Source organism: Pseudorasbora parva, chromosome 24, assembly GCF_024679245.1.
Source record: "Pseudorasbora parva isolate DD20220531a chromosome 24, ASM2467924v1, whole genome shotgun sequence".
Classification (NCBI taxonomy): Eukaryota; Metazoa; Chordata; class Actinopteri; order Cypriniformes; family Gobionidae; genus Pseudorasbora; species Pseudorasbora parva.
Genome location: NC_090195.1, coordinates 7,881,916 through 7,909,520, shown reverse-complemented (window position 1 = coordinate 7,909,520; position 27,605 = coordinate 7,881,916). Strand labels below are relative to the sequence as shown.

The 27,605-nt window shown below is 37.0% G+C and overlaps 2 protein-coding genes across 2 annotated transcripts in view; one reads left to right on the top strand and one right to left on the bottom strand.

The window, feature by feature from the left end:
- Positions 1-219: 219 nt before the first annotated feature.
- LOC137063671 (cyclic nucleotide-gated channel beta-3) lies at positions 220-15,265 on the bottom strand. The gene is made up of 18 exons (XM_067434936.1): positions 15,032-15,265; positions 14,310-14,364; positions 13,855-14,044; positions 12,272-12,432; positions 11,089-11,433; positions 10,678-10,886; positions 8,599-8,649; positions 8,413-8,499; positions 8,210-8,274; positions 7,765-7,887; positions 5,615-5,756; positions 3,890-4,049; positions 3,705-3,802; positions 3,537-3,620; positions 3,345-3,463; positions 1,732-1,884; positions 967-1,126; positions 220-436 (listed from the first exon to the last, which is right to left on the bottom strand). The coding sequence occupies exons 1-18, from the start codon at positions 15,137-15,139 to the stop codon at positions 410-412; spliced, it is 2,337 nt and encodes a 778-aa protein (XP_067291037.1). The 5' UTR covers positions 15,140-15,265; the 3' UTR covers positions 220-409.
- A 1,484-nt stretch (positions 15,266-16,749) lies between these two features.
- Positions 16,750-27,605, top strand: part of cnbd1 (cyclic nucleotide binding domain containing 1) — a 53,327-nt gene continuing 42,471 nt past the window's right edge. The window contains exons 1-4 of the mRNA XM_067435351.1: positions 16,750-16,864; positions 17,704-17,767; positions 17,878-17,982; positions 21,724-21,837. Of these exons, the coding sequence (XP_067291452.1) occupies positions 16,762-16,864; positions 17,704-17,767; positions 17,878-17,982; positions 21,724-21,837 (386 nt within the window). The 5' untranslated portion in view covers positions 16,750-16,761. The remainder of the gene's footprint in view (positions 16,865-17,703; positions 17,768-17,877; positions 17,983-21,723; positions 21,838-27,605) is intronic.

The following is a 27,605-nucleotide window of genomic DNA, read 5'->3' as shown; positions in this document are numbered from 1 at the left end:
ATTTTGATCATTACATTATGGAAAATAATGAACTTTTATCACATATGATATTTTTTTGAGAAGGACCTATATTATATACACTTAGTTTTTATTACATTTTTGTGCATTGAATAAAGTCATTGTTTCAGAAATTAGGTCCACTGTACTATGCAATTACAAAATCAATTTGTTTTATTTAGGCAGAGTACAAAATAGATCTACAAACATACTGTTTTAGAAAGATGGTTGCAATCACAATGCATGTATTGCTATTGATACAACTCACTGATTGGCAAATACTGCAGTTGGCAGGGAAAGGAGCTCATGTTCAAATTGTTTACATATAAAGATATCTTTTAAATACATGACAGTAGATGATTTTAAAATGAACTAAATCATCAAAGAGAAACATTTAATGTATTTCACGTGATTATTGACGTTCTGATGCAGCTGCAGTCTAAAAATGAAAAAATAAATAAAAATAATAATTAGAGAAACAAAAATGTACTCTTGTTAAACTGTATTTTTAGTATTATACTGAATTATACATCTATCATTTCAGTTTTATTCCATATACTCTAACACTCAAAAGTGATTATATATATATATATATATATATATATATATATATATATATATATATATATATATATATATATATATATATATATATATATATATATATATATATATATATAGTAAATAAATGTCAGCATCACTTCTCCAGTCTTTAGTATCACATGATCCTTCAGAAATCAGTCTAATACTGATTATTATTATTATTATTTCCAGTGTTGAAAACAGTTGTGCAGCTTAATATTTTTGTGAAAGTGAAAACCATTATGCATTTTCTCCAAATTCTTTTGATGATTTACTAAACTAAATACTTTGTAACATTATAAATGTTTTTGCTATTACTTTTGATCAGTTTAATAAAAATCTTACTGACTCCAAGCTTTATACTTAATATATCTGAGAATGTCTTACCTTAAGTCTGTCCATAAAGCCTTTTTTGGTGAACGTTCCTCCTGCAAAGGCACGCAACATTTTTGGAGTGGGAGGTTTTTGTCCATACATAGACAGTCCTTTTTTCTTTTCCTCGTCGGCTTTAGCAGCAGGAGGCGGACCCTTGGCTTTCAGCAATTTCCTGTGAAAAACGTTAACCGTTATTTTAGATTTCACTGTTGGTAGTACAGACCAGACCCCTCACCTAGATCCTAACACTAATACATCTACTGGAACCGGAATTGCATTTAACGCAAAAAAAAAAAAAAAATCCTGGTCGCTTTTTTTATCACTGAACCTAAAGGCATATGGATACATTCACATCCTGATGCGTCGTCGGCTTTTATGACACATTGCCTATGAGACCGAACTTACCAAACATCTAAAATAATGTTGTGTGCTGGGATGTGTGCTAAAATAATGTTGTGTGCCTCCATCACACACACAAAGGAAGATCTGCTGCAAGGAGACGTGGTTCTGATGCCTGCACCGAAATGTGATGGCCAACATTATGACCATGGCGAGAAAAAAACTCCACACCAGAGTTTGTTTGGAAGTGGACTGAGACCCATCTTTTCAGCAATCTCGGTCTGCTTGTTTGGTGCGCACCAGGATTCAGGTGGCAGCGCTCACACAAATTCAAATGAACCGCACAAACAGAGCAATAGCACAAGGGTTCGTTTTAATCGAATCCAACATCCCTAAGAAAATGACTCGCTGCTCAAAGAATAATGTGACATAACTCACCGTCCTTTCCTGGCCAGCACTTTCTGAGACTCGGGGTAGTGGATCAGGATGTCATTGAGATCTTTCTTGTCCAGCACGAAGAGGTTGGCGAATCCATGAGCCGCTACATTAGCCGTTCTTCTGTTTCCACCATTGGCTGAAGACTGCAGCAGACTGGGGACGATTTTAAATACACGATAATTCATATTTCATATGTCACATTCATGACCAGTGTTGGAGAAAGTTACTTTGAAAAGTAATCCATTACAATATTGCGTTACTGCCTTAAAAAGTAATTTATTGTGTTAGTTACTTTTTAAGAAAAGTAATGTGTTACGTTACTTTTACGTTACTTTTTTTCACCTGGGCTGAGCTTTTTTTTTTAAATAACAGAAAAATTCAATTTTTCAGCAAATGTAAAGATCCTTTCACACCAAAAGTAGATAATAAGCCTCAGGTAACACTTACCCAATAAAAACTAAAAAATATTTTTTGTATATGGTTTAACTGAATCATTAAAGGTCAGCAGCAATACAGTGAGATTGAATGCATACAAATATTTGATTTATTTAACATTTAATTATAGGAGGTTTGCATAGTATTCGGATTGCGCATTTCCCAGATTTTATTAATTTTGAGGGATACTGTTTTTTTTTTTTTTTTTTGTGCAAATGAGATTAGTAAATGCACGTTACTGTGCGTTCACACCGCTGGCGGCGAGAGCGGCAAGGTGGCCGGAAGTCATTCGTTTTCAATGGGAGCCGTGCGGTGAGCTCCGGCGAGAGCGGCGTGGTGCGTCTTGGACAATTTTGGCGTCGAGGATAGTTGAAATCAGCTCAACTTTATGTTAATGAGCTATGACGTGGTTCGGCGACAACCAGTCAGAATGTAGAAGTGCTCCGCTTGAGAGTAATCCAGAGAACGCAGGCCTGTAAACTTTGGTTTCCGACCACATTAGTTCCCAAGCAAAATATAAGAGAAGCTGATCATTGCGGTGCGGTTTTCCCTATCATTTATGACAAGATCATTCATAGTGATGTGTAATTTGTAAAGAAGTCGCGCAACACTATTTTATAGGCGCTAGAATGCTCGTTGTTCAGCGGGTATGCAATTCATTCTTACTTTCACATTTAAACGATTTAATGTGGTTAATTTATACCCTACTTAGACCTGGTCAGTCTATCAATCAACATGCTTGTTTGATTTGCGGCCTCTTTAAATACAGTTTAAAAAAGAAATATCATTTGATTTACGTCAGAGCGGCAGCGCGTCCATGAAGCTTTCTACAGCGTCGTTGGCAGGGCGGCAAGAGCGAATTTTGATGCTCTCGCTGGCGCCGGTGTGAACGCACGGTTAGAACTACAATCCATCATGTTTACGACTCCACACTTACGATTTATCTCAACATGGGGACAGGGGACGCGTCAGTCAATAAATGGGAAAACAAAGTAACTCGTGTTAATTATTTGAAAAGTAACTCAAATATTTTGTTATAAATTTTAAAAGTAATGCATTATTTTACTAGTTACTTAAAAAAGTAATCTGATTACATAACTCAAGTTACTTGTAATGAGTTACCCCCAACACTGTTCATGACATAGCTGTAAAGCCAGTTTCTCATTTCTATATCTCACCTGATCTCCCCGAACACACAGCCTGCCTTTAGAGTCACAAAGACAATCTTATTGTCCGGCCCACCGATGACCTGCACCTCTCCGGCCTTAATAATGTACATTTCCTTTCCAATGTCACCCTGTGAAGAACCAGATGAGTGAGGACTTGATGTGTTTGCTGCCTATCCATAAATAAAGGGCAATATAACTCACCTTCTTGCACACAAAGTCTCCAGGCAAGTACACAATGGATTTCAGCCTCAATAACATGTCCACCAGCATCTGGTTGTCACAGCCCTGTGTGAAAAAACTGCAGAAACATCAACCCACTTATCATGTGCAGCTGATCACTGTCTGTTTACTTCCTTAAATCAAGCCCACCTTGAAAAGGTCGATCTTCTGGAAAGTAGCGAGGTTGATGTCCACAGCGATGGCTGTTCTCATCACCAGAGGCATCTGTTCCAGTAGCTCAGACTCATCTGAGGAAAAGAAAAACCTGAATCAGAAAGACCACTCTGTCATTGCTACTCATTTCAGATAATTGTACATTTAATCTAAGATTTTACCCAGCATGCCCTGGGAGTCCCAGGTGTAGTTGTACCAGGTGCGCACTCTGGTTTGAACCAGCTTGGGGATGCGGTTTGTCACCATGTACGCCACACAAGCATCCATGGATGCGCGAAAGTAGGTCTGGCCGGCAGTAGCTGCTCCAATGACATCTCTCATCTGTAACATAAAGATAAAGGGATAGTTGAAAAAATGAAAATCCTGTCATCCTTTACTCAACATCATTTGTTCAAAACCTATATGATTTTTTTCTTCTTCTGTTAAACAAAAAAAATATATTTTGAAAAATAAAAATAAATAAAATGAAAATAAAATGGGTAAGCGAACAGTTGATGGGCCCCGTTGGTATTGGAAAAAAATACTATGGAAGTCAATGGGGACAATCAACAGGTCGGTTACCAACATTCTTCAAAATATATTATTTTGTGTTCTGCAGGTCTCATTTCAGCTTGAGGTTGAGTATATTTTCATGATAGAAATGTTCCTTTTGGGTGAACTTTCCCTTTAACATCTATACATATGATAGGGATGTGCCAATATTAATAATTTGACTAAGTAATACTGATAAAACGATAATTATATTTGTGTTATGATAACTGATGAAAGATATTAAAAGTATACACTAATTTGTCAAGTTAAATTCAAAATACAATACTAAAAACTAAAACCAATCGTCTGAAATGCTACAAATGAATTTAGAGGTGCACTACGCAACTTTCCGTCCACTAGAGGTCGCCTATTCAAAACAAGTGTGTAGTTTGATGACGCAAAGTTTGAGCTCAGCATCTTGGGGACATGTGATCTTTACCTCAAAGCCGGTGGAAAACTCGGGCATAAATCATGTTCATGGATGCGGTTACTAACATTACTGTAGTATGAAGAAGAGCAGGACCGAGTGTTGAGGAGCTGAGCAAGGCCGCTGGAGGGATTGTTAAACAAACACACGCCTCGCGAGCAGCGGGACTTTTATTATGACGACGGGACACAGTCGCCTGCGCCATTTCCGCTTTTCCGGTCATGAGTATGAGGTAACCCAGCTCTGTTTATCATATTAGATACATTTAAGTGTGTTTAAAATGATGTTATGACGTTGCTCTGTGCATTCGATCATTTGGGGTATTGTAAGAACTCAACTGAAAAAAATATTTAACACTGGCCTGGTGGTTTTTACTGTAAAATACTACATAGTGCACCTTTAACAGTTATAAAATTAATTTATAAAATTAGTGTTTTTGAAGGGTAACTTTAAAGTCAACATGAAATCAAAATTGGCAATTCATATTATTAATAGAATATTGTAGTATTTATTATAAATAATTTATCTGTGTATATCATTATTTATCTTTAAATTAATGGCACTAAAATAAACCTAAAATAACCTCCCCTCCCTGTTTCAGTGACATCACTTCTCTGAAGACGTGTTTACTGGATTGGAGGCGGGGCAACCTGTCACTCACATGACATCATAGAAGAAAAGACTATCACAACTTCTGTACTTCTGTTTCATGCCAATAAACAAACAAAGAAATAAAAATATCTTAATATTGTGTGAATCCCTAACATCTGATAAAGATGTGGCACAACCTAAAAACAACCGGAACACCGGAACAATAAATCAACACGGTTTCTGATAGAAGAACTGGTAGAGCTGAATACTATGAAATGATTGGCTGCCTGTGATTAGGGGGAGGAGCTCATGATGTTTACATCAGCACATCATGTACCTGTCCAATCAAACTTGAGAAGACAAAGACACCAACGAAAAAGTTTGTTAACTGAAAGGAAATCTCAAAGACCGTGTGAGGCTCAGGCAAACCACCAATGTTGATAAGAGTCCGCACGGCAAAGTAGTAACTGCGCAAGTACCTGTGAAAGAGAAAAAAAGAGATACATTTAGTGGCTTCTAAAAATCTGGCTGTGAAGAATAAAAACACCTTGCATTCGTATCTGAATCCTTATTAAAGAGTCAAGCGTATTACAACGTCAAAACAGCTGACATCAAACATTGAGCGAAGCCAAGGCCAAGCAAGAAAGCCAAGCGGGGAAAAAAGCCTCAAAACTGAAAAAAAAAAAAAAAAAATTTATGAAGCACTTCAGGAGCATAAGCTTCACAGACAAAAGCTTTGGAGACAAAATGTCTACCTGGCCAAGAATGATGGACAAAAATAGGGCACCAAAAAAATAGTTGGTCATCTGAAAGATCTGACCGAACATGGTCTCAGGGAAAGGAAGTTCTGCGATCATCAGGAGGGATTTCTCCGCATAGAAGAAACAGCTCAGGTAGCTAAGAGAATATGAAAACCCCCAAAACCTGCAATTACTGCATACTACATTTAGCATTTTAATGCTTTAACTTGAACTGAGAATGTAAAAAAAGTTCATTTAAAGGTAATGCATGTTTTTTTATTTTTTATACTTTTGTCAGTCCCAGTTTAATATGCTGAGACTCTACACTGATCAGGCATAACATTATTACCACCTTCCTATTATTGTGTTGCCAAAACAGCCCTGAGCCGTCGAGAAATGGACTCCACTAGACCCCTGAAGGTGTGCTGTGGTATCTGGCACCAAGATGTTAGCAGCATATCCTTTAAGTCCTGTACGTTGCGAGATGGGGCCTCCATGGATCAGACTTGTTTGTTCAGCACATCCCACAGATGCTCGATTGGATTGAGATCTGCGGAATTTGGAGGCCAAGTCAACACCTCAAACCATTCCTGAACCATGTTTGCCTTGTGGCAGGGCGCATTACTCTGCTGAAAGAGGCCACAGCCACCAGGGAATACCGTTTCAATGAAAGGGTGTACATGGTCTGCAACAATGCTTAGGTAAGTGGTACATGGATGTCAGGACCCAAGGTCTCCCAGCAGAACATTGCCCAAAGCATCACACTGTCGACGCTTGCTTACGCTCTTCACATAGTGCAACCTGGTGCCATGTGTTCCCTAGTTAAGCAATGCACACGACATGCACCTGGCTATCCATGTGACGTAAAAGAAAATGTGATTGCTCAAACCACGCCACCTTCTTCCATTGCTCCGTGCTCTAGTTCTGATGTTCATGTGCCCACTTTTGGGGCTTTCGGCAGTGGACAGGGGTCCACATGGGCACCCTGACTGGTCTGCGATTATGCAGCCCCATATGCAACAAACTGCAATGCACTGTCTATTCTGACGCCTTTCTATGAGAACCAGCATTAACTTCTTGAGCAATTTGAGCTACAGTAGATCACATGGGCCAGCTTTCGCACCCCCCGTGCATAAATGAGCCTTGGTCACCCATGACCCTGTCGCCGGTTCACCACTGTTCCTTCCTTGGAGCACTTTTGATAGATACTGACCACTGCAGACCGGGAACACCCCACAAGAGCTGGAGTTTTGGAGATGCTCCGACCCTGTCTTCTAGCCATCACAATTTGGCCCATGTCAAACTTGCTCAAATCCTTACGTTTGCCCATTTTCCCTGCTTCTAACACATCAACTTTGAGGACAAAATGTTCACTTGCTGCCTAATATATCTCACCCACTAAAAGGTGCCATGATGAAGTGATAATCAGTGTTATTCACTTCACCTGTCATAATGTTATGCCTGATCAGTGTACATTTCATAGGTTGATTTGAAGGTGGGCGTTATCAACATATTCTTTCACAGCAGCACTGTCTCAAAAATGGCATGGGTTTAGGGGAGGCATGGGTTTTTTGTTGGTCCAAAAAATGACAGATGGGGATAGTGTTCGGAAAACCTCTATGAATTGTTATTTTTGCTATTCTTTTTGGTGCTGCCAGTGGTGAAAAAAAGTCACACACTTTACCTTTAAAAAATAGACACATCTGCATATTCTGACTGAATCTGAAGGGTAAATGGAATTACATACGCGCTGCCATGTCCACTGTAGACCCATTTGGTCTTGCCAATCCCCTGGTAGTCAGATGCCACGTAGTAAAGACAAGCGTTGAGGTGGAGAATAAACATCAGGTATCCAATAGTGCGAATTACTCTTAAAAGGAACATATGAAAATTGTGGTTAAAATTATTATTTGAATTAAGAATATTCAGTTCCTGAATTCAAATTGAGGTAACAAACAGAATGTAGAATTTGGTATAATAAGGTATAATTATAATGAAATCAAGATTAAATAGGGAAGTGTTTTATTTATTTGTTACATTTACAAAATTTTATTTTTTGGACCATGGTGAAATAATACGCTATGCTGTAATTTCCCCCAAAATCTTCAAAAAAGAGCAAAGAAACATTACAATTTCTAATAAGAAAGTTAGAGCAAGTTTAACTATTAACAAGTAAACACATGGTTACGCACCTCCATATGTACGCTTTGGTCATTATGCCTTCAAGACGGTCACTGAACTCAAAAAATGCTTCATACTTAAGGAGAACATATATACAAAACAAGGTTAGTGCATATTCAAAACTATAACAAGCTCATGAATAATTATGTATCTCATAGCCAATCACAGCTCCTGCCAGAACACAGGCATTTATAGAACCTGCTTTGTTCATTACCTTAATAATACGATTGATCCTAAAGACGGACTTGTATCCAAACAGGAAACACAACAGGTCTGAAGGAAGGACGGATAGCACATCATTCTGAAAGGACAGGAAATAATGAATAAATACTTAATGGCTTTTTATCGGGAGATAAATTGCTATTTTAAAGATGAACGTCAGCTGAAATATCTGCAATACCTGAAATCTTGCAGACTCCCGATATTTCTTTTTAATCACAACTCTGTCATACTGAAAGAAAATTATGAAATAAAAAAAGTTTGTGCACTTACAGTAAAGTCCATGGGACAAGACATGCAGCAATTAATAATGTAATTACTGCATAATGTAATGTACATAATGTAATAAGTGTTACATTATTATTGTAATAAAATGTTTATAATGTAATGCTTTTCTCCAAATGTAATAAAATCTTGAGCTCATCAACTAATAAAAAACAATTACATTATGAGAAATGTATTACATTATCAATTCACCAACAACACGTCATATTTTCCTTATTGCAATAGCTTTTTGAACGACCTCTGAAATTCAACGGATTTAAATATTCATGCTATTATTATTATTATTATTATTTTTATTATTATTAATGATAAACAAAGAATTCACATTTTTAAAATGCACTGTAAAGGAATACCAATGCTTTATGTTTATTAAACAGCTAATAATTAAATAATAATAAATATAGTTGCAAGCAGCAATTAATGGGGGTTCAAGCATTTATGACCTATGCTGTTGGGTCTAGGCTGAATCGAAACGTAGAGCTGACAGCCTGACACCATAAAATATCCATGATGGAGAATACGCAAATTATAGAAATCTATATTACCATTGCACCATGATTCTCTGAAGAAGAAAAAAAAAAAGTTTTTAAGCATGTGTTTATCAGCTAATGCTGGATCATTATAAAGATTAGATTAAAAAGACTAATTAATTATCCTGCGGGTCCCTCTTGTGGACAACAGTAGTAGTACAGGCTCCATGTTCAGTTGAAATGATTGATGGTTTACAGTGAGCCCTCTGAGCATCAGAAATCCATGAAACCATGTTTCTTCAAAACGAGTTTCTATTTTGTGCATACAATATACAGACATGTTATTCACAATTGGCCATACCAGATATATAAAACATTGTATCTGCTAAACGGTTTCATCGATTGAAATTCTTTTGACAACTTTTTGCCATGAAGGTTTCTAGATGATGCATTTGAAGTTTTGATCAAATCGAACAAAAGGCCTATGAGGAGTTCGAAAAAGTTGAGTTTTCAAATAATCTCAAATATTTAACAAATGATTTGATTAAAAGCTGTAGTTCTTGAGGCAAAATTGTACAGAATGAGGAGATTTAACATATGATATGCATATTATGTGTATGTGTGATATGCTGTGTGATACATATGGTCTAAAACACGACAGCGTCGTCGGGTGGCTGTTTTCTTTCAAACTTCGCACAGACCTCTAGGGCCACGAGTCGAGCATGCCCACAGAGTTTTGTTCTTATTGACCTCCATTTACCTTGTCAAAGAGGTGCTCAAAGTTAAAAGGCTGATGGCGGCCATGTTTTTCAGGGTACACAAATGTCCGCATAGGTTGCCAAGGCAACTCTGAAAAAATACACCACATGACCATTTTCAAGTCAATTGGACTAACGATTGCATAGTTACAGCTGTTTTAGGCTTTTTTTCGTATTATAGCGCCACCAAGTGGTGAATATTTTTTGTGTGACCACAGAAGGATCAGTAACCACCAACGCTACATTTTGTTTTGCTCTATCCTCTGTGCTTTTGCATTCGTACACATACGTCAAGGGTTACTCTAAACCGGTAAATCGGTGCATATTGCAGTCCACCAAAGGTTAGTTATTTTAGTCTAGTTTAAAATATGGATATATTTTTTATTTTTCTTACACAAACTGCCACTGGCCTTTATTATCCCCCTCGAGCCGTGTGGAGCAGTTATATGATGGATAGATGCACTTTTATGGACTTCATAAATGAGGCAACTTTTCACTGCCATTATAATGCTTGGATTAGCCAGGACTTTTTAATATAACTCGGATATTATTTGTCTAAAAGAAGAATGTCATACACTAGGTGAGTAAATTATAGGCTAATTAAAATTAGTGGGTGAACTATGCCTTTAAAACGATGCAGTTTTTACATTATGCACAGTTAATACATTATGAGTTTCTACACATACATATATTTTTTTTCCAGAAAAGACTATCAATAAATTGTGTTAAAAAGGAATGTTTTCTCACAATGATGTCTCCCCCCTTGCAGAACTGCAGTCGAGACTGGAAAACGATCATGTCGATGACATAGATGACGTCAGCAATGATGTCCATGGTGAACCACAATGGAATGACCTCCGGGTTGTGATACGGGAAGGCCATACGGACTGGTATGAACCACAGGTTATAGTTAAAGGCAATGGTCACCACGCTAAGCCAACCGATATACCTGCGGTCTACAAGAAAAGAGCAGAAGAAAAACAGACAAACATGGTGGTTGTTTTTAATCTGAAGATGCATGGCTCTCTCTGACCATCTGTCCAAGTAGATTTGGAAATGGTTTGACATTTAAAAACAATCCCGATACTTTGGTCCTAATTTGGGGCAAACATAATTTCATATTCATATTCAAAAGCTGGCATATTTGTGAGGTGTAACCTGTGAAAGGATCGATGGAGCCGCCCAGTCTTTTGTCCATTATGTCCTCGATGGGCTTCAGAAGGAAATCTACAAAGGTGCATTTTATTTTTGGGCAGATGGCCTTCCCCTCTTTGGCCGCCTCCTCTTTCTTCGTGTCATCCTTCTTTTCCTCAGGCTTCTCCGCTTTCTCTTTTTTCTTCTCCTCCTCCTCTTTCTTCTTCTTTTCCTCCTCCTCTTTCTTTTTTCTCTCCTGCTCCTCTTTCTTTTTCTTCTCCTCCTCCTCTTTTCTTTTCTTGTCCTCCTCCTCTTTTCGTTTCCTCTCCTCCACTTTCTTCAGGTAGTCATCTTTCCTCAGGACGGGTGCTAGAACAAGCACAAAATAACTGTCATGCTATGCGGTGTAAATATGTATTATTACACATTTTCTGAATGAATAAACCACATTCTTTAAACCTAATTCTCAATAGCCTAAATCAGTTTGTCAAATAAATCACACCTGTAAAACCTTAAATGGATAGTTCACCCAAAAATGAAAATTAGTCCATGATTTACTCACCCTCAAGTCATCCTAGGTAAATATGACATTCTTCTTTCAGACGAATAAAAGTGGAGTTATATTTAAAAAGTCCTGGCTAATCCAAGCTTTATAATGGCAGGGATTATTGCTCTGTTTTTGAAAACCATAAAAACACATCTGTCCGTCAAATATTGTAAAAACAAAAAAGGCATTGTGATAAATGGAGAAGAAGTGTTTTCCACTCATCTTTACATTGAGCAAACAATGGTTCTTATAAATGTCTGTCCATATGATGGTTTGTGTGTGTCATTTGAAAACAAAATACCATTTTGAGAAGAAATAACATTTTTTTGAATGTAAAGTTTCATTTGCAGAAGAATTTAGGGAATTTTGCCCATTTTTGTGTGTGTGTGTGCTTTTTGATTTGAGTGTAGAGTTCTGAGATGAGTTATGAGGCAGGCTTTCAGAAAATGTGTGTAAACAATCAAGAAAAACTGTAAGCTAATTCATGTAAAACTTAATGATCTTTACAATTCAGAAAAACTGAACTGATGTTTGTATGATCTGAAAGCTTTGTTTGACTTGTTTCAGTCAGGGGTTTTATGAATGTAGTCTGGGGATTTGTATTTGGATTTAATGAGGGATGGGTTTGAGAAATGTGTTATAGGATTGATTTGTACTCACTGACAGGTGGGCTTTGCTCTGGGGAGGATGCATAGGGGTCAATGACCTTTTCTTTATACTGTTCAGTCCGTGTCCGGTACCGTTGAACAATCTCGATGAGTTGAGCATCAAAATGCTCGTTTATCACAATGGGCCGGGATTTTGGAGCAGGGGCCTCCTCACTATAACAGTTACACAAACAATGACAAGAAGGTGAAATAAATGTATTACATAACAATGACAAGAAGGTGAAATAAATGTATTACATTATAATATGCTATCAAAATTATATCTGAAACTGTAAAACTAAAGACAAAATAATTACAAATTCTTAATAATTAAAAAAAAGATGTTTGTCCCCCAGTCTAATAAAACTAAGAATTGTGTTTTACAGAACTTACAATGAAAGTCTATGGGCCCAAGGTATTCTAGAATTAATTAGGTATTCAACAAAATTGTGATACACATCTGACTGAAAATATACACATTGTGTTTTATGTAACAGTGTTTATATTAATTCCTGAATGCAAAAATAAATGTTAAGACTACCTTTAGGCGAATGAACTTCCGGTTGATTTTCCTCTATGTGAACAGGACGGATTTAAATTCAATCAGCTAAAGTCATTGAAATTATCACACTAGTTTCGTTTTAGAGCTTATAATGCGCATATTTGTACGTGTATGTATGATTTTTCATTATAAAATGTGTGTTGTTTGAGCTGTAAAGCCGTATAAATGCTGCTTTGAAGTACGTATACGTTGCTCCATTGGCTTCCATTGGACCCGTGTAAACACAACGTTTATTTCTTCATACAACCTGAGGCTGAGTTTAAATGAACTGTGAGATTACCTGAGGTGAAAGGTTGCATGACACTGATGCTGACGATATATGTTTAACTTGTAGACCTTACTAAAAACTGAAGATTTACAACCCAATTTTTACAGAGCTGCAACTGTATATATTTTGTTTGTATGCTGACCTCTACTGGTCATGATGAGCCTTGTGTCTCTTATTATGAGATTATTATTAGTGCATAATCCTTACATACATTTCAAATGTTAATGTTCTGTCTTTCAAAGAAACAAAGGTTATATTGTCAAAAAAAAAAAAAAATCAGTTAAAAAAAACATTAATATATTTCGAGTGTCATATCCATCATAAAACCATGCACTGTGCCATTTTCCCCCCACTTTGGTGTCAGGCATTATTTTTGTTCTCTAAAGTAGCTCTAGAGATCTTCTTATATCAAACACACTGTAAATCTTGTAATCTCCTCTCAGCTCATGGTCTCATAATCTTCCACGTCTCCGTTGGCAGTGTTGGATCTTACCTATAGTGTTTGCACTGATAACTTACTCACATGCTGTTCAGCCACTATAATGTGAGTCCTTTCCAAAACAATGAGAGCCTAGTTAATTAGTCTTGATTAAATAAAGCTTATCAATCACACTCAGGACATCAAGACTCTTGGCACTTGCATAGTAAACAATGATTTAAAGTCAACATATAATGACAGTTTACTCTCTTGCCATTATGTTATTAAAAACTGTCAGACCAAAGTGTCATATGATTGATCAGATAAAAATGTTAGTATTTATTTTACCCTTCAGCAGGTGGCTGGCCGTTGGCTGGGTTTACAGGTGTCTCCTCTGGTTTGGGAGCAGGTTCTGGCGCAGAGGCTGGGGCTGCCGGTTTTGCTGCTGGTTCTGACTCTGCTGGTGCTGGAGCTGGAGCTGGAGCTGGAGCTGGAGCTGGAGCTGGAGCTGGAGCTGGAGCTGGAGCTGGAGCTGGGCCTATAAGTTATTTAGAGGCATTTTTTTCTTCATGATTTCTAACTGGATGAAGACTCAGGGCACAGATGGAGGAGTGACCCCAGAAGCTGCTTACAGATGGTCATATATGCTACTGAACCCATTACAAACATTACTGCAAAGCAACCTGTGACAGACGGTAAGAATTATTTCAAATGTCTCTCATCTGGAACATCTTCTGCAGGTGCTCACTCAATGAATGATGAGATAATTTAGAGGATAATTACAATGATAACAGATGACTTACCAGGGCCTTTATCATCTTTCTTGTCTTCATTTTGCTTGTCTGCAGGTTTTTCTTCCTGCTGGGTGCAGAGATTGATCATTATCCCAAAGCGGTCTTGCAGTTACAAAAACATTATCATAAATGACATATGATGGCTTACATTATTTATAGATTGTTGAACAAAACGGTCTATTTTAAAATACTCAAGCACATTTCCTTTAGCTTAAACTTATAACTATTATATATAAAAATCGATTTATTTATATTATAAATGTACTTTATATTATGTATATTAGTATACTTTATATTATTTAAAAAGATATATATGTACACTCATAGTTGTTTATTTTTTCTCTATTTTATATATATATATATATATATATATATATATATATATATATTAACTTAATATTATGTACATTACTCATATTCAAATATACACTATACTAATTATATATATACATATATATAACATACATAATAATGTATTATAATGTATATAATATGCTTAATTATATAATGCTTAAATATATATCAATGCCTTATAAAACATATGCATTACACATGATGTTCTATATACTGCAGTTGCATGTTATTATGTAATAAATAAAATGAAGCATTTATCATTATTTCATTCATATTCATTTTAATAATTAGCTAGAACTACATTTGCAAGTTGATCGATGCACTTCAGTTAAAAAGCACCAAAAATGTTCATAAAGTCAATATACGTGCCACTTTACCTTGGCCGGGCCCGGGGCAGGAGCAGGTGCAGGGGCCGGCTTAGAGTCTGAGGCCGGGGTGGGACCCACAGTCGGACCCCCGAGGATCTTCTTCAGCTTGCTGAACATGGCAGGCAGCCTCCGAGGAGATCGCTGTTGTGATTATCCTTCTTGTGTGACCACGGCTCCAGTCCTCCTAATGTTGCTGCCTGATGCAATTAGCACTTTTAGACCACTAATACCCATCTGCAATCAGACCGCAGAAGTGAGTTGAGGCCACAATTCACCACCGATCACGTTCCAAACCATGCCTACAGCCACAAATGTTATACATATTTGAATATTTCTTTATGTACAACTACTATTTTATAAAGTTATGAAAGTTGTCAAATATAGAAGAAGTCATACAAAAAAGAAGTAAAAGTGCTTGTTTCTGGTCAAAATAAACCTTGTAGTTTGATTCACAGTATGTTTCTGTAGTGTTTGCAGCCTTTCTAAATTTTAATACAGTTCAGAGAATATCAGCAAATTGTCACAGAGCTTTGAGCAGATTTCACTGGTGGACCTGTGAGCTGTTCTGCTGGATTAGTTGGGCTCATATGGAGCGGCAGACCACTTACTTAATTAAACCTTATAAGCTTTTAGTTCAGCTGAGGGGATTTACTGTTGTGGTTTCACAGGGAACTGCAAGGCTAACAAGAAGAAGAAAAGACATCTTTGATCTTACAGGCCTTCCATCTCTTTATTCTTTCCCCTTTTAATATTCAGAATAGAGACATGTTTGTTTTATGTTTCTATTTCACTATTGTCTTACAATACAATGGTTCCTCGTCTTCCATTATTTAAGGATGTATTCATGAGTTGCTGGTCATCCTTATTTGTTATTGACCAAAGATGATTAAAACGTTTTTAGAATCTAGTTTAAAATGCAAATGTCAAGTGTGTTATTTTTGTATTATATACTATTATAGCGTTTATTAATATTTTGAACTTAGCTTTTATTTTTGTAGTTTCACTTTTCGATTTAATTTTACGTTAATTAGTAATTTAATTTTGTAATATGAATGTAATATCATTGGATGCGTTTTTTGTCTTTTTAAATATAAAAAATACTTTGTTTGCTTCTACTTAAACACAATTGTGAAAATTTAGCTTACTCTAATATTTATATTTCAGCTTTATTTCCATTAACAAAAATGTTTTAATAGTGTAGGTTAACGATAATAACTTTGATGTGTATAATACCATCAATTTACAGTGTATGGTATTTATTTACATTTCTTTTTTTAGGTCAGTTAACTTAGTGGTGACAAATTACCGTCTTTATGAGCGAGTCATTAATTCATTCACTCAACCGAATTGATTCATTTGGAGACTCAGTGAGTCATTCTACTGAATCGTTCAAAAACACTTGATTTGGCGTCTTGGCGACACAAATGTTACAGGTTTGTTTTTGGAAGTAGTTGTACTGGCAAAGCAAATGCACACAGGACACACTTATTGAACTATTGTGTCTAAAATGTAAATTACTCAATATGACGTTGTTTACAGAGTTGAAAGCTTGTTGGCTTGTAGTTATACCTCATTAACTTTCTAAATTTTAAATGCCAGCTTCGACGTGCGCTTTTTATTTTGCATGTGGAAGCGTGCCCTGATGCCATCCCAACAAGAACCTAATAATCACACGTTTTATAATCTTTTAACACGACAATCTTGTTCTGTCTGTAATATGAGTCTACTTGGCTGTTGCCATGACGCAGTTACAGGCCAAACATTTTCTCACTGTTACAATCGTCTCGTTATCATTTGCTGCAATGACACTTCAAACAGTCATGCGCCGATACCAGCGTTCAGGTACAGAGACATTTCAAATACAAATGTGCAATAATGTAAGGAGTAAGGTGCATTGTACATATCATAGACTGTTTAGTTCATATTATTGGCTGAACTAGGATCACTCCCTTTTGTAAATGACAACAAAGCACCGGAGCTGGTTGACACACAGCCTATTTAATTATTTAACTCGGTAAAACAAGCTTTAGATTTGATCTCTGAAGTCTTACAAACATAACACTATTAATATCGGAGAAAAGTCTTGACTGCGAATCTCTATTAAGCATTTCAACCTTTATTGTTGTGCTAGGCTAGAGGGAAGTTATTCAATACCTATTGGGGTAACTTGGCACTGTCCTCCTTTTGATAGAATTAAAAATTCTCTCTCTCTCTCTCTCTCTCTCTCTCTCTCTCTCTCTCTCTCTCTCTCTCTCTCTCTCTAATGTGTGTGTGTGTGTGTGTGTGTGTGTGTGTGTGTGTGTGTGTGTGTGCGCCACTTTTGATTTGGGATAGTTCATCCAAAAATTTGAAAATTTCTGTCATCATTCACTCTTCCTTCGGCTGTTCCAAACCTGTATGAATGTCTGTCTTCTGTTGAACACAAAAGAAAGTATTTTAAAGTATGACAGAATTATTATTCTTTTTTTGGTGAGCTATACCTTTTATTCGTTCTTGCATTAAATTATGCAAACCAATAACTCAGCCAAATTTTATGACTGTTTTGAAGGTGGTTATTTGTGTAATCGTAGCAGTTAGATATAACCTTTATGACAAATAGCCCTGATCCTCCCAGAAATAGGACAATATTTTTTGTCGGTTGTTACTGATCTGTCAAATGTGGATTCCTACTTTTATCACAGCTGAGCAAAGACTCTTAGACATTGACTACACACAGCTGACACAGATAAACCAGCTAAGTGAAAGGTAAGAATTTTAAGGTGAAAGTAAGAATGTATTAGTTGCTTTTGAACTTAATTTCTAGTCTTTTAATATTCCATTAAAAAAGTGTCTAACATTCTCGTATCTCTTCCCAGTATCAGTTCTACTGAAGAGGCCCATAAAAAATTCATGAAACTTTATCAAGGAATATTTTTGCGCCCTCAGACATCTTTACCAAGAATACAACTCAACAGCAAAATGTGAGTAATTATTTCTTTAATATTTAAAAAAAATGACTAATGAATACAAATGACTAATTGGTAATCACAGTGCATATCATGAGATCATACCACTAAAACTAGTTGAAACTTTTAGTAAGTAAGGAAAAAGGTTTGCATCTATGGGGCAGACATTATGGAGTCAGTTATTTATACCATTCTGGAAGCTTGTTTTCGCCACTGAATTTACACTGTTAAAGAGTTGGATTCTCATGCTAAACATGGTCAAAAGAAGAAAAAAAAAACTCCTTCAGGATTCAAACAAGTTTCTAAACGTTTTTGTTTTTAATTATTGGCCCTGTATAATGTCATAAAGGGCGGAATTCCTTGCATGGGCACAAGCCGGAAGAGCGAGAGCAAAAGCACGTCCATCAATGAGCTTCGTTCGGGTTACTGAAGCAGCGCTGCCATTTTGTTTTTAGACCATAAAATCAACAGCGTCACTAAAGAAGTGTTTGAAATTAATGCTGTTTGTTTTTCCGGAGCAGCAACGTGGTTCTGCAAGTGTGTTTGTTTGTTCCCGGTCATAAGTCTAAACCGCAGACGGTGAGTGAAACTGCGTCAAATGTCTGTTTTTTTTTGGCAGTCGGTGTAAGTGCATATAATGTAAACAACAAGAACGTATAGTAAATCGAAAGTTATCCAGGGATAATTCTATGATGTATTGTGTGTGTGTGTGTGTGTGTGTGTGTGTGTGTGTGCTCGACTCGTGACTCTTTAGCTCCACCCATGGCAAGCCTCCATGAGTTCAGCTGTTTTCAGAAAGAATCAGTACAGTGTCTTTTTTTTAAATGATAAAACTAAAGACTCTTCTGAGATATGAAGGATGCGATACTACTCTATAGGTACTTGAGATTTACATGAGACTTGAACTGTGTGTTATGTACCCTTTAATGCAGGGTTCCTTGGGAAATCTCCTTCCTTTCGTGGTCTAAAAACAATATGAGATATATTTCTCGAGTAACTCCTGTATAGCACTTCCAACAACTTCAATAACCCCAACAAAGCTCATTGTTCGGAATGCTCTTGCTTTGGTTGATGTGTGTTTTCGCTTGTCCAGGAGAAGTGCCCCTACAAGAAGTTCTGCCCTTTATGACGACATACAGGGCCATACTCAAAAAAACATTCCCAAAAAACATTTGACACAGAAATACTCCATCATATGTCATCTTGGTTTTTGTGTGTTGTTTTTTTTACTTTGGCCATGTTTAGATGTTTAGCATGAAAATCCAACTCTTTAACAATGTAAGTCAGAATCCACAAAATGGCATTAGACAGCCCCTTTAAAAGGTTATAATTATTTATTATTGCAGCACCTTTATTCCCATTCTGTCTGAAACACCCAGTTTCTAAAAAAAACCCCTCATCTTCTGCAAAGTGATCTGATTGGACAGCTGAACCAGAAATGTAACACCCCATACCATAGTCATGAGTTTTATCTGCCAAGGCTTGTAAAGCAAATGTAAACACACAGTTAATAAATGTTGTCGGTGTTACTGTATCAGAGGCAGAGTTGAATTTGGAGAATGCAGATGGTCAAGCAGATCAGTCAGAACAAACTTTGCAAGCACGATTTGAGTCAGACATTTCACAGGGGTAAGTAGCCTTTAATGTGTATAATCAGCACAAACAAATGCATTACACACTAAAGAAAAAGGACAGCATTAAAAAGAAACACGACCCTTTAAACAATTTGAAGAACCCATTCAAATTCAGTGCACGTATTGGTTCTCACTTCAAGGCTACATTTATTTGAAACATTCTTCCAGGATATTTTGATGAATAGAAAGTTCCAAAGAACAGCATTTATTTGAAATGGAAATCTTTTGTAACATTATAAATGCCTTTACTATTACTTTTGATCAGTATAATGCATCCTTGCTGAATAAAAGGAATAATTTCTTTAAAAATACCTAACTGACCCCTATGGAAGCCCGTTTCCACCACTAAATAAAAAAAAGGTTGCAACTTTTCATCTAATAATTCTGACTTTTCCTCATAATTACGAGTTTTAAAGTCACAATTCTGACTTTTTTTCTCACGATTGCTAGTTTTAAAGTCCGAATTCTGAGATATAAAGTCGCAATTGCATGATATAAAGTCAGAATTCTGACTGAGAAATAAAGTCAGAATTGTGACTTTATATCACGCAATTGCGACTTTATATCTCAGAATTCGGACTTTATAACTCGCAATTGTGAGAAAAAAAGTCAGAATTCTGTGATATAAAGCCGCAATTACTCTTTTTATTTTTTTATTTAGTGGCGGAAACAGCCTTCCATAGACCCCAATCCTTTGAACAGTAGTGTGCTTTGAAATGACACAAACAGGTTTTTCTGCAGTCCGTTGCATTCAGTTGTAATATTGCTTTTTATGCATAACTTAACCTACGTCAAACTTGCGTCATTATTCTAAAAATCGCCCTTGTGTCTTTTTTGGAAAGTCACATCTTGTAGAGTGAAAGTCACAAACAGGAAGTGTTTTTATAAAAGACACGTGGGCCGCACCCCTGCAGAGGTGTGACGCACAAACTGAGGACCTGTCAGTCATTTCAATCCCACTGTAGTCCCAGAGATGTTCTGAGTAATGTTTACAGTCTTTTCGACAGCCTGCTGGAGCAGCAAAAATGAATGTTCTTGTGGGTAGTGACATATGAGTCATGGCTCTAATTGGCTGCAATATAGATCTGCTTCCAGTTGGAATCGGGCATCTTGAATAGCACGCACAAAGAAGGGTTTATTTAAGGATTGGTAAAACTGAAAAATGTGAGTGATTATCTTGTAAATCAACTTTAGGACTGTGGTTAAGGTAATTCTGACTGAATGCACCGCTTAATATGGCAGCACTTTTTTAGTTAGGCTGTTAATCAAAAGTTTGGACTCACCTACTAGTATTACTTTTCACACAATTTAGAATAATATAAAGCCACTATAAAAAAAGACAACTTAAATTATGGAAAGTATGTCTTATATCGGTAACACTTTATTTAAAGTCTTTACCTGTATACACCAATCAGGCATAAAATGATTTCCTAATACTGTGTTGGTCCACCAGCCTTCACTCCTCACGTGCATCTATGAGCCTTAGCCACCCATGACCCTGTCGCCGGTTCACCACTGTTCCTTCCTTGGACCACTTTAGATAGATACTGACCACAGCAGACCGGGAACACCCCACAAGAGCTGCAGTTTTGGAGATGCTCTGACCCAGTTGTCTATACATCACAATTTGACCCTTGTCAAACTCACTCAAATCCTTATAATTGCCATTTTGTCCTGCTTCTAACACATCAACTTTGAGGACAAAATGTTCACTTCTTCCTCATATATCTCACCCTCTAACAGGTGCCGTGATTAAGAGATAATCAGTGTTATTCTTTTCATAATGTTATGCCTGATCGGTGTATACAATGCATTATAAAAGTATTTGAATGCATGTATTATGCCTTGTAATGTACCTTACTTGATTAAATTCGTGCCTTAACATATTTTTTCTTGTACAGATACTCAGTTTGCATGTTTGAAGTCTTGTCATGCAATCACTTACAGTATAATATTACATCTCTTTTTTTATTTCTTACAGTCCAGCAGTGTTAAACTACACTTCATCATGAATATCCTCATTTAGTACATTCTGATTTAACAGCTCAAAATTTGGAATTTGGCAAATGGATGGATATAAACGTTATGAGAATCATCTGATCTTCTCTATTCCTCTTGGCAGCCAACCTCCAGTGAAGCTGAGAGTATATGAGTCCATCCGGGAGGTCAGCAGACATCAGCCGCATGGAAAACAGGATTCATTAGTGAATCATGTGATTAAAGCCCTTAAGAAATTGTGAGTATGAGTAATGGTTCTTTGTTGGAGTTTAAAGGCCCTTTGGACACATTGATGATACAAATGACTGATATAAAATACGAGTTTACATGGTTTGTCAGGCCTGATTTGAAGCTGCTGGGATGAAGTCTGTCAAAAAATCAGTTAACCCCCAAAAATAAAAAGTGCAGTTAAATGAGCACACAATCTACTGCAGTCCTCGTTATTTTACTGCAAATTTTAAAACTGCTAAACAAAATAATATAGTGTTATATTATTCCAGATTGTATAGTATCATGATAATATTTGTAGTACTGCTTTTAATTTATGCTGAATTAATAATAAAGAAAAATATTACGTCCAAACAGGGCGACTCATTATTGCATTACAGTAATGAGAAGAATCACTGATGAGAATTAGAGACACCCACATGCATTACACTAATGAGAATTGTTGAATGTGTCAGGTCTATTAAATGCATTCATTCACTCTCAGCTAGTTTATTATAATTAGACGGACACTGGTTGATCTGTTTGTGTTTTATAACATTGGTGACAAAACTGTTAAACGTCCAGTGTTTCTATCTACCAACAGAGGGCAGTGTAGCACCTTTTCAGCATGTCAAACAATCATGACTCAGTTCTGCTCAGGGCCACATGAATCCCAGAATTTCTTTGGTTAATATTTGAAGCGACACAGTTTTAATTAGTTTTAGCCCTATGAAAACTTTGGCAAATTAAAATCGTAGCTTTCATAAAAAAAATGAGGAAGACATTTTGAGATTTCACTGTTGACTGACATCTGGTAACACTTCATTAAGAGCATAATAGAGGATGGGACTAATCTCCTGCCCTCTCTGCCATTATCTTACAGTGTTATCTTAATTCATATCGATAGGCCCTGTTATAGTTTCCTGCTTATACAGTTCATTTGTGAGAATATCTTTGAGTCGGAGAGGGAGAGAGAACAATGTAGCTTTCTTTTGTTGAGCAGTGTAGGATTGAGGGATTGGAGTCTCTAAATAGCATTTCCTCCTCTTATATGTTGCTTGTAGCTGTTTGCATATCGTCCCCTTGTGATATAATCTCACTCATTCATCTACTGAACTTCCCAGGGATAATGGGTCTGTTTTTTTAATTGGTTCTTGAGCTTTGTAGGACGGATAGACACCAGAGACACAGGAAAGAGGATATGGAGATCCTTCAGTGTAGGATCAGAGCATGGTTGGTGTGAAAAATTTATATGAACTAGATTTGTATATGTTCTGTAGAGAAAGGCTATGGTAATTTGCTCCCCATATACTGTATCGCACAGATTCCACTTTTAATGTACATTACTGTTCAACATTTTAGGGCTGTTAAAGATGTTTAATGTTTCTGAAAGACGTCTCTCATGCTCACCCAGCCTAATTTCCAAAATACAGTTAAAATAATAATTTTATGTTATTACAATTTAAAATAATTTTAATTTTTAAACTTTTTTTAAAAATGATATTCTATTTTAAATTGCTAAATTACTGGATCATTTGCCCACTGTGTTCATTTTCATAAAAGTTAGGCTGCATTTACACTGCAGGTCTTGATGCACAATTCCGATTTGGTGACTATATCCGATGTTGACGACCCGCTTACATCATCTTTTCAAAAGCGACCCGTATCCGATATTTGCATTTACACTGTACACTGGCAAAACAACCCAAGACGTTCTTAACCGGTGAAAGGAAGTAAAACAGTGCAATATGCAATGGACGCAGACAAAAAGATTGTAGACATTTCTCTTGAGGCGGAGAAAAAGAGGAGAGCCCTTGACGGGGTTGCCAGGTTTTCACAACAAAACCCGTCCAATTGCATCTCAAAACTGTATTAAAGTAGCCCAATTCTGCATGAAAACCGGGGACTTGACAACACTGGATCGCAGTTTGAGTCCACCTGAGTTGACGTCATTCGCCTCCGTCCTTTTCTCAGTGACGTACGACTCGCATTTACTGGGGAATATCCGATTTGACCGCTTACATGGCAGACGCTAATGCACGCATCCGAATCATATAGGATTTATTACCACATATGAGTGAGGCCTGAATCTGATCTGAGGATATCGGAATTCATGCGTTTTTTTACTGCTTACACGTTCACATGTCATATCCGATCTGTGCCACATGAGAGGAAATAATCGGAATTGGGTCACTTGAACCATGCAGCGTAAATGGGGCCTTAGATAACAGACACGACAACTAATAACTGAGTCTACGTGCGAGTGTCACAGCACTAACGCTGCAGGAGTCGTTCACAGCGCATGTTCAGTCTGGCACATTTTCAGTTCATGCCTTTGGAAGCTTAACTTTCATAGGAATTAATTTGAGAAGTTGAAACACTCACTTTGCTCCGCCGGCCGCTCCGTTTACATGAATGCCTGCAGCTGTGAGCTGAGCTGTGAGTGCGATCTCCCATCCCCCATGCGCGGGTTGAAAACATGCGGAAATAGCTCCCTCTGCTGGCTTGATATCATCAATTTGCGTCATCGTAGGAATTTTTCCAGAAATAAAATGCATAAATCTCTTGTCTCAGGGGGATATGAGGGGGGGGGGAAGCACAATCATTTGAAAATACTCCAGGGTTTCTACTGATACAAAGCCATATGCTAATCGCTGAAGTAACCCGTTAATTATTTCAGCCAAACATGATCAGAGTTAATTTAAATTATCCTGGAAGGAATTGGTACTTTAGATTTTGAAGCCCAAAAAAGTGCATCCATTCATCATAACAGTAATCCATACTGCTCCAGTGAGTTAATAAAGGCCTTCTGAAGCAAAGCGATACATTTTTGCTAGAAGAATATCCATATTTATAACTTGTTATATTTATAATTACTGGCTTCCTGTAATGGCTGTATGTGATATAATTCTCAATGGCCATTCACTGCCATTATAAAGCTTGGAAGAGCCAGTATTTTTTAAATATTTTTTTTATTTTTATACATTTAACTCCGATTGTTTGGCTGAAAGAAGAAAGTCATACACACCTAGGATGGCTTGCAGGTGAGGGTTATTGGGTGAACTAACCCTATTTAACTCCTGACGCAAAAATGTAAGCACTATTTCCTGCATTATTAGGCCGCGTGTCCACCAAAGCATATTTAGTCAGCTGAAAACGCCTAGCTGTGGGTGCTTGAGAGCGCTTCGGCAGCTCAGCGTTTTTTTCTCATCTGAGGCACTTTGCTTGCTATGATACAGAATATCTGCAGAAGTGTTACTAGTATCTCATTTCACAGATAATTTGTTTCTGTATTGGTTCTATATCAAAATGTCGATACAATGTAATGTATCTGCTCTGGCTCTCGTTTAAATGCTTTTGTTCTGTTGTTATGCTTGTTGTTTTCATCTGTTGACGTTGTACAAGCCGAATGTGGCGGTTGGTCGGTTTTGTATTTGTCCCGCCCCATCTCCACTGATTGGACTGCTGGGTAAAAAGTGACAGTGATGAGCGCTGCGTTTTATTTAAAGTTGAACATTCATTATCTCTCGGTGACTGCAAAAAACGTTCAGCGCTGAGTGTAAAATAGCTTTCTCAATGCATTCTAAAAATGAATGAATGAATTCGGGCAGAAGTCACATCTGCGCTGACAAGCAAGGGTTTATGATGTCACCAGCCCAGGAAGAAGCTTGTTGTACTGCCTTAACTTAAAAGACAATATCTCTGTTTGCATTGATCTTTCAGCGCTGTAACTTTGCAGATGCTGTTAATGCTCAAGCAGCAACATTACACAGTAAATAAGTTAAAAAAGTGAAATCGCATGCAACCTCCCCTTTAATTTAAGTGAAAAGTATGCACACATGCTTACGTAGAGATGTCTTTCACCTTTGCACGTAAAAGGTTTTTGTCGCTGTCTTGTGGTCACTTGTATTAAGCTAAATGAAAATATAATTAGTTGCATATGCCTGTTCTTTGGCCAAATATAATTTTAAACTACACTTCTGATGAATGTGGTGTGTACCATAGCTGCTTTTTTTTTTTTTTAAACTAAGCAAGTAACTCTGATGTCATGAATATCGATTTTCTTAGCACCCCCACATATTGGTCTACCCCGAGGGTGAGGGTTATTGGGTGAACTAACCCTTTAAATGCTTATTTGGTGCTCAAGAAACATTTATCATCAATGTTGAGAACAGTTGTACTGCTTAATATCGTTTTAGAAATGACTTTTCGTCAGCATTCTTTGACGCTCAGAAAGCTCAGAAAAACAACATTTATTTCAATTAGAATTTTTTTGTAACATAAATGTCTTTGTCACTTTTTATCAAGTTAATGCACCAAAGTTTAAATGAGAGTTTTTAAAACCCCTAAGCATTAGCAAGTACCACCATCCCATAGGAGAATCTTGTACCAGTGCACCATGTTAAAACATAATCAGCGTGAATTCTGAGCACTCAGTATGTGATGGATGGACTGTGCCTTAGGCGGAGTTAATGGAGGCAGATGGCAAAGCATTTCTCCTGGATTGCTTCACTTCTTTGATGTGCTTTGCATGCTTAGTTATAACAAGGGAACATTTGTGCTTTAATGTGCCATATTACAACTGAGTAGTATCGCATACAGAGAGCTTCATGCATGGGCAGCTGGAAGCAGAACTTCCTGTGATGCCCGTTTTGTATTTGTTGTGACATTACCTACAGGGGTTTTTGCGATGTCCTTATAGACGGTTCTTAATGCTTTTTCATGTCTTCACGTATTTTCTCCTTCCAGCTTAGTGTCTAGATATCTGGGTCGTGTATGCCAATTGCCACCGGAGGAATACGTTTGAAAGATGTGAGCTGGATAAGAGAAATAGGTCACGATTTTATTCGTTTTGGGAGATGGAATCGTCTCGTCCCTGTGAGGTTCTGCCTTGTGACATTCAGGGAACTATATTGTGAAAGAATCTCAGCCATGTGGAAATGAGATTAGAAAGGGTAAAAAATCGCAAGCCCACAGCGATAGACACTCGACGGTGCCACGGGAAGCACTATCAAATGACGAAGCAGAGCTCGGGTTTCTTTTAAAGGTAAACAAAATAACGGATTTGGTTTCAAGTCAGCAGGAAATCCAAAATTACCCTGTTTACTTTTTAAAAAGCATTATTGGTCTCACTGTGACTGATTCTTTAGTTTTTTCAAAAAAACAAAATAATGACTTATATAATGATGGGCCGATTTCAATACAAAGTTTCGAATGTTATGATTCGGATCGCCAAAGTCACAGGATTTTTTTATTTATTAATTATTTAATTATTGTTCAATTAAAACAGTATTCCATGTTAAAATAGAGACAGGGCATTCAATATATATATATATATATATATATATATATATATTAGGGGTGTAACGGTTCACAAAATTCACGGTTCGGTTCGATACGATACACTGGTGTCACGGTTCGGTTCGGTACGTTTTAGATACAGCAAAAATAAAAAAATGGCAGATAAATTACCTTTTTTTATTTTTTTAAACTAACAAAGTATGATTTTTTATTTTTTTTACATTGAACAAAGATGAAAATACTTTACCCATCTTCTATGTAGTTACAGAAATAGACATTAGCTCTTTACAATAGCTCTCTCCACACACTACTGCTTCTGTCATCCCTTTGGCCAAATCCTGACTTGTGTGACTCTCAAGGGGACGTGTCTGAAGAACGTGGCTGTTCAGCTCCCATTCATCGGTAATGTGCTGTTACATTCAGGTAGCTTTGTGTAGCCCTTGACGTCCAGCCGTCTGTTGTCAGAGCAACCGCTGTTGCTTTGGCCAATTGGTTCTC

What these genes read in the sequence shown, in the direction of transcription:
- LOC137063671 (XM_067434936.1), bottom strand. Translation starts at nt 15,139, where the DNA reads ATGTTCAGCAAGCTGAAGAAGATCCTCGGGGGTCCGACTGTGGGTCCC. An exon ending in CTCCATCGATCCTTTCACAG is followed by an intron (nt 10,887 to 11,088) that starts GTTACACCTCAC and finishes CTTTTCTTGTAG; the next exon opens with ACCGCAGGTATATCGGTTGG. An exon ending in GCAAGGGGGGAGACATCATT is followed by an intron (nt 8,650 to 10,677) that starts GTGAGAAAACAT and finishes ATTTTCTTTCAG; the next exon opens with TATGACAGAGTTGTGATTAA.